This window comes from Phyllobates terribilis, unplaced genomic scaffold, assembly GCF_046119375.1.
Source record: "Phyllobates terribilis strain yellow unplaced genomic scaffold, ASM4611937v1 Scaffold_13__5_contigs__length_258822181, whole genome shotgun sequence".
NCBI classification, from domain to species: domain Eukaryota; kingdom Metazoa; phylum Chordata; class Amphibia; order Anura; family Dendrobatidae; genus Phyllobates; species Phyllobates terribilis.
Genome location: NW_027362773.1, coordinates 132,683,810 through 132,691,451, shown reverse-complemented (window position 1 = coordinate 132,691,451; position 7,642 = coordinate 132,683,810). Strand labels below are relative to the sequence as shown.

General features: G+C 46.3%; 1 protein-coding gene across 1 annotated transcript in view; it reads left to right on the top strand.

Annotated features, from left to right (window-relative positions):
- The first annotated feature begins 4,889 nt into the window (after nt 1-4,889).
- LOC141174064 (uncharacterized) overlaps nt 4,890-7,642 on the top strand; it is an 80,254-nt gene continuing 77,501 nt past the window's right edge. The window contains exons 1-2 of the mRNA XM_073658697.1: nt 4,890-5,030; nt 6,391-6,441. Coding sequence (XP_073514798.1) covers nt 4,982-5,030; nt 6,391-6,441 — 100 coding nt within the window. The 5' untranslated portion in view covers nt 4,890-4,981. The remainder of the gene's footprint in view (nt 5,031-6,390; nt 6,442-7,642) is intronic.

The following is a 7,642-nucleotide window of genomic DNA, read 5'->3' as shown; positions in this document are numbered from 1 at the left end:
TGATTGGTCGCGGTTGACGTCACCAATAGTGCGACGGTGGGCAGGGCTTAATCTTTAAATAGCCCGCCCACAAACATGGCGGCGCGCTCTGATCATTAAGCTGTGATGGTGTTGTTGTGTGGACGCTTGGTCGTTTGGGCTCCACGTATGCTTTAGCTTCTGTCAGGCAGGTTTAGCTGGGGATAGGCAACTTCGTCTGACAGTCTGGCTCCGACAAAGGGGTCGCCATACACCCCGAGCAGTCTGCAGACGCCGTATTCCCGGCACCGCCTGTAAGCCATGTGGAGAGATACTCCTCAGTCCGGTAGCACGCCGGCTGGGAGCACGTATACGCCGGCGTCTATCACACATGCATCCTAGCGCCTGCTGTGTAGTCCCTGTGCTGTAAACAGGGCTACAGATACATTATTTATCGCACATCTCTCGTGCAGTTAACGGAGATAGTGCAAATCCCTACTCCTGTTCTGGTGTGCAGTAACACGGAAGGGATTGTTATTTCAGTTGGTTGTTTTACCTTCTTACCCGGAAGGTGTTCGGCCGCAGTCCTCCAGGCTGCATCGCGGACCCTGGGTTCGGTTGCTTTCCATTATTTAATAAAGTTGTTTGCAACCGTCCCCTTAACAGTATCAGAGCGCCAGGGTCTTGCCGAACATGACTGACAAGCAGCAACTGCAGCGCTATATACAGCAACTTGAGGCCAGACTTAGGACTCTGGAACAAGCTGCCCCGGTGGCTGATATCACTGCAGTAGCGACCCAGGCAGCTTCTCAAGCAGCCAATCTGGTTAACTCGGCTGCGGTGAATGCTGCGGCAGCTGCAATAGCCCCATTACCCCATTTTGCTCTCCCGGAAAAATGTTCTGGTGACAGCAAATCCTGCAGAGGTTTTATTAATCTGTGCTCCATTCAGTTAGAGATGATTGAGGCATGGTTCCCCTCTGAAAGGGCCAAAGTGGGTTTTGTCATCTCGTTACTTTCTCACAGGGCCTTGGAGTGGGCTACACCCCTGTGGGAGCAGAGTGACCTGGTAGTGGCTAATGCGGGTCTCTTTCTTACAGCCCTAAAAAATGTCTTCCTATGTCCTCAGGTCACGCATGATACGGCTCTTAAGCTACTTGCGTTGGTCAAGGGTTCGGTCACCGCCAGCCACTATGCCATCCAGTTCAGAACCTTAGCGGCTGAATTGGATTGGTCTGAGCGGTCTTTAATCCCGGTGTTCTGGAAGGGTCTGGCTGGGCATATTAAAAATGCTCTATCTACCAGAGAGATTCCAACCTCCCTGGAGGAGTTAATCTCTCTCGCTAACCGAATAGATTTGCGTCATGCAGAACACAAGTTAGAGCTGGATGTCCCCAGACCTCAGTGTCGGTTGGCACCTTCATTCTCTAGACCCATTTCCAAACCCGCGACTCCCGACCCGGAGCCTGAGGCTATGGATGTATCCCAGATGGAGTGTAGCCCCTCTCGTTCCCGACCTGCACATCTCTTGGAGTACCCCATTAATAAGGGTTCCAAGCAGTCGGGAAAACGAGTCTGACTAACCACCGTTGGAGGAGGTGTGTTAGATTCCGGGGGTCCTTCCTCCAAATTATTGTATAAGGTGACATTGTTCTTCGGAGCAACCACGGTTACTGCCAAGGCGTGGGTGGATTCTGGTGCCGATGGCAATTTTTTGTCATCTACGTTTGCCCAGAAGTACGACATTCCTATGGAGTTACTTCCAAAACCAATGAACATTAGGGTAGTCCACGGTTCACTGCTGGACACACAAATTACCCACCAGTCGATTCCCCTCACCATGTAATTTCCTCAGGGTCACCGGGAGGTTATCTCCTTTCTTATTATTCCCGGTGGATTAGATGAGGTGCTATTGGGTCTTCCATGGTTACGTTGTCACACTCCACACATTGACTGGAATTCGGGGAGAATTTCTTCCTGGAGTGAGAATTGTGTGTCTCAGTGTATGGTTACAGTCAACCGGAGGTTAGTCTCTGAGCCTTCTTCCGACTTGGCCGCTCTCCCTTTGCAAAATCAGACCTTTGCTGATATCTTTCCCAAAAAGGCTGCAGACACTTTACCTCGCCACCGACCGTATGGCTGTCCTATTGATTTGGCTCCCGGCATAGATCCTCTGTCTGTCCCCGAGACCCAGGTCTTGTCAGATTATATCAAAAAGAACCCTCAGGTAGACCTTTTGTCCCGGTCCATGGATACGGCTGAGGACGATGACGAGCCCAGGCTCACTCTTCCTTCTGGGAGGACGTTCATTCCCCCTAATCTACAAAATGAGGTGCTCTCCTGGGCACATGCCCCTAAGGTCGGAGGTAATTTCGGGGTCAAACGTACCACAAAGTTCCTTCAACGTTCGTATTGGTGGCCCTGGTGGCACCAGGACGTTAAGGAATATGTTCTAGCGTGTGTCACCTGTGCGAGAGATAAATCATCCCGTCAAAGTCCGGCTAGTCTTCTCCACCCGTTACCCGTGGCGGATTCCACAGATCTGACTCCGCTTCTTCTGAATAATGGCCAACATCCACGCGTTCCGGTTCCTATGCCAGTTCCCTCTATGGAACCTGGGGTCAGAAATTTGGCTCTGGAAGCGCGGGAGGTTTGGGACCATACACAAGATGCTATATTGGCCTCCAAGAATCGAATGAGAGAGTCGGCTGACTCTCTTCGTCGTCCTGCTCCCGTATTCTATCCGGGCGACAGAGTGTGGCTCACGGCTCGCAATATTAAAGTACGCGGGGAATCTGCTAAGTTTGCCCCCCGCTTTATTGGTCCTTTCAAAATTTTGGCCCAAGTAAACCCAGTAATGTACCGTTTACAGTTACCACGACACCTTAGGAGTCACGACACTTTTCATGTGTCGCTCCTTAAACCCATTCGCCTGACAAAACTCACTGAACCCCAACCTGCTACACACCAGGGGTGATAATCTCGAGGTGCAGGCTATTATGGTGTCTAAGATGGTTCATGGAAAAAAAAGGTTACCCAGTACACTGGAGGGGCCATGGTTCTGAGGATCATCCCTGGGAATTGGTGGACCACATTCATGCTCCCCTGCTCGTTGAGGAATATGAGCATCAAGTGGAGGGGGGATAATGTTAGGCATCAGGTGTTTGCTGGATTTGAAATGGGTTTAGAACCATCAGTGGATTCTGTGGTCTCCCATTCTGGCCCAGCCAGGGCTTATGCTGCTCAGCATTGCCATCAGTCCCAACGCCTAGCTGGTGCACGAGATGTACAAGTTGTCTCTCAGGTCTTTGTTCCTAGCAACATGAAGCGTAGGTTGCGGAGGGAAACAGGGCTGCTACAGCCTAAGTCCAGGATTCACTGCACTGAGCATGCCCGTGACATGGCGGACCGTGATTGGTAGTTTGGGAGTCAGCTGATCCGGTGACCTGGCACCGCCTGATTGGTCGCGGGTGACATCACCAATAGTGCGACGGTGGGCAGGGCTTAATCTTTAAATAGCCCACCCAGAAACATGGCGGCGCGCTCTGATCATTGAGCTGTGATGGTGTTGTTGTGTGGATGCTTGGTCGTTTGGGCTCCACGTATGCTTTAGCTTCTGTCAGGCAGGTTTAGCGGGGGATAGGCAACCTTAGATGGAGGGAGGCAGGTAGCTTCGCCTGACAGTCTGGCTCCGACAAAGGGGTCGCCATACATCCCGAGCAGTCTGCAGACGCCGTATTCCCGGCACCGCCTGTAAGCCATGTGGAGAGATACTCCTCAGTCCGGTAGCACGCCGGCTGGGAGCACATATACGCCAGCGTGTATGACACACGCATCCTAGCGCCTGCTGTGTAGTCCCTGTGCTGTAAACAGGGCTACAGATACATTATTTATCGCACATCTCTCGTGCAGTTAACGGAGATAGTGCGAATCCCTACTCCCGTTCCGGTGTGCAGTAACACGGAAGGGATTGTTATTTCAGTTGGTTGTTTTACCTTCTTACCCGGAAGGTGTTCGGCTGCAGTCCTCCAGGCTGCATCGCGGACCCCGGGTTCGGTTGCTTTCCATTATTTAATAAAGTTGTTTGCAACCGTCCCCTTAACAACGTCTTTGAGAAATTTAGGGTTTATCACATATTCTGGTTTGCTTCGTACATGTTTCTTCACTCCTTGTTTCTATAAGTGTTCATTCGTGGTTTTGCTGCCTTCAGTCTGAATCTAAAGTGTGCACGTTCCAATAAGAATAAGGAAAACTACTGCATGAACAGGTGTGTCCAAACGTTTGACCTGTCCTGTACTTTAATTAAACTGGTTGAAGGAGTAGAAATGTTCTCAAAACTCTTCAAGCATTGGGTAAAAAAAAGTTTGACATCACTAAAGGGAAGGATTTGGGGAATATAGAATTTAGGGGATGAAATAAAGACTGTTGTTTAATTGTCCTCCATATTCTGCCAAAAGTAGATCTATTACATTGTTTGATGGCCATCTAGAACTACAGTATGGTCTTGTAAATGGTAGAAGACTATGTTGTGGTGGTCTTAAAATTCCTTTCCCCTTGTGGCATATATTTACATTTTTGCAGTACAGGTTATGTTAGGTTGAACAAGTTTTCAACAATAATTTATACGGTGCAAAGTCCTACAATACGAAGACTCTATCATCGCCTTAAGATCTCAAAAAAACCTTTTAAGATATTTGTGGTTCCGGTGCAATGAGAGTAAATAAGTGTTGCAGAACATACACATTAGCGCTATCAATCCTTGGTGTTTGTGAAGACATTTAGATAATAACTTAATGTACTTATTAATGCTTTTTTATTGTTTGGGTGAATGCTGATAAGGTGCAGATCCTGGTTAGGTAGTTGTTTCCAGGCTAATAAGGAGGGGCTTTAAAATTATATATATAGTTTAGGGTTGGCATTACAGTTTTTTAATACACCCTTAGGCAGCAGCGGGACTGCCAATAGGGGTTTTTAAGGAACATATTAATAACCCAAAATTAGAGGGTAACCACTGGGATTCTACCATGAACGTCCCCTTTCTTCTTTGCCTTAGCGTCTTGCTGGGCAACGCAGGTACGTAACATAAGATATTTATGGATAGAAAATACATGTCGCCGAGATCAACACGCACAACTGGACCTGGCACCACATACATCGCACAACTTGGACACATTATCCTATGTGAAAGTCTAAGATTTACTGATACACTGGGATCTACAATACATATCGGCATATGGCACTCGGATAGCTTCCTCCTGATGCAACCAATGCATATACTGACTTACAATTCATGAGTGGATGGCTGCACAATTTAGCACTATATACCATATGGTTTTTTACAGCTTTTCTTGGACACATTAATCCTGGAAACTTATCTGAACAAGATGAAAATATATTCAAGCGTATTAGGTCAATGTCATAGTTACGTAATGAAGATCCTTGATTATTAGTTTCTGGAATTCTACTATACCACATTCACCAGTTTGTAAAACATACAGCAAGCACTAGTTACCCAGATTTGGGAAAATGAGAACATTGTAAGAAAAGGGTGCAAGTGTTCAGCAGCACTTTATATACAGTATATCAAGTCTCCAAGAAGCCACAAAAAGCAAGAGGACATCCACATTTTTGTGTTAAAATATGTTGTGCTTCCAAGAGGTTAATTAAAAATCATATCATCCTGTCTGGGGTGTTAAAACATGGCACCAAAATAAGTGGCCCAGTTTGATCCTTGCTAGACCCCTTACTTCTATGTGCACTATTGGTGCTGATTTGGGTTTCCCGCAGGTTACTGATCTCTAAGCTTTTCCCGCCAGGCTTTTTTTAGAGAAATCTCCCATCCCTGAGACATAATATGACCCCAAGCACATGGCCGTATTAAGGATCCTTGTTGTACTGATTTGTAACTCATGTTCTAGGGGCTCATGTTGTTCCTCCTTATGCCTCAAATTCTTGATGCTTCTGCTAGTGGAGAATACATTGTGATTAGTGTTGAGCGAATTTGTTTGGCATTTCAAATTCGGGTTCATGTTTGGGGTTCCGGCTTGAAGGCGCCAAAAAATCGGCTCCGCCCATGAACATCCCTGATTTGCCACGCTGTCACGCAGATGTTATGTTATGTTATCTGCGTGACAGAGTGTCAAATCAGGGATGTTCATGGGCGGAGCTGATTTTTTGGCGCGAACAAGCAGGAACCCCGAACACGAACCCGAATTTGAAATGCTGAACAAATTCGCTCAACACCAGTTGTGATACAGAACACTAGTTGTGATACAGACCCAAACATGGAGTACTTATGGCTCTTTTATCCTTAGGGTCTCTGTAGCCCACCATATATTCTCTGTGGACATTACTTTAATAATGGCATGAAGTCATAAATTAATCTTCCTACAAAATCTGAAAAAAGTACTAATTTTTGTTTTTCCTCCAACAGCTGCAACTCATGAGCCGGTTGCAGATTCTTCAGGCACTTACCTAAATCCAGGTAATGCCATTATTATATTCATAAAGTTGCATTTTATGAAGGTTTCTATGTAGCCCAAATCTAAATTAAACACATTCCCATTCAACTCTAAGAGAGTAGTGCACTAACATGAGTAGTTTTTCACTTTAAATCTTCTTGTCCTCAAAGAATAGTTCAGGCCATAGCCTACCGGTAAGAGCGGAACTGGGAATAAAAGTGGACTCTTGTTTCTTTCTCTAGGCCGCGGTTCCCCAACTCCAGTCCTCAAGGCCCACCAACAGCTCATGTTTTCAGGATTTTCCTTAGTATTGCACAGGTGATAATTGCAGTACCTGCACAGGCGATAATTCCATCACTTGTGCAATACTAAGTAAATCCTGAAAACATGGCCTGTTGGTGGGCCTTGAGGACTGGAGTTGGGGAACCCTGCTCTAGACAACACCTTTAAGTTATCCTATATGAATGAGTGGGAACATTTATGTGCCTCAGCCAACATATTTGACAGTTATATATCAATTGAGCCAACTTAGAGATCAAATTTTTTAAGGTGCACAGTCATTTTGGAAATACTTTAGATGAATTATTAATGAAGTGTATTATGTCCACTGCTATTAGCAAGAAAGAGTAATGAAAACATGAAGACGAGAAGCAGTAGAGTATTAAGATTTATGTGTTAAATAACAGACTTCAAGAGAAAGGTGAGATCTCTCAAACTCCAAGAAAAGAGAGCAGAATCTCCTGGGCACTAGATTTTAAACTTAAACTCAACTGTCAAAGTCTTTGCATTTCTCTTCACTCTCAGTCACCACCACAAACAACATACTGGCGTTGGCCCTGGCATCAGGACGTTATGTGTGGTCAGCGACTGATGATAAAGAGGAATGCAGGAATGGGGAGAAGTATATAACTCTACATTTGTTCTAGGATCTTCAAAGCTCCAGGGTCTGAAGTCTGTATAGGTAGGGAGTTCAGGGTCTACATAGATGGGAGGTCAGGTCTGGGGTCTGTATAGAAGGGAGGTCAAGCCTGTGGTCTGTATAGATGTGAGCTCGGGCTTGGGGTCTGTATAGATGTGATGCCAGGTCTTGGGGTCTGTATAGATGGGAAGTGATGTCTGGGGTCTGTACAACTAGAAGGTCAGGCCTGAAGTTTTTATAGATGGAAGATGGGAGGTCAGGTCTTGGGTCTGTATAGATGGAAGGTCAGGTCTGGAGTCTGTGTA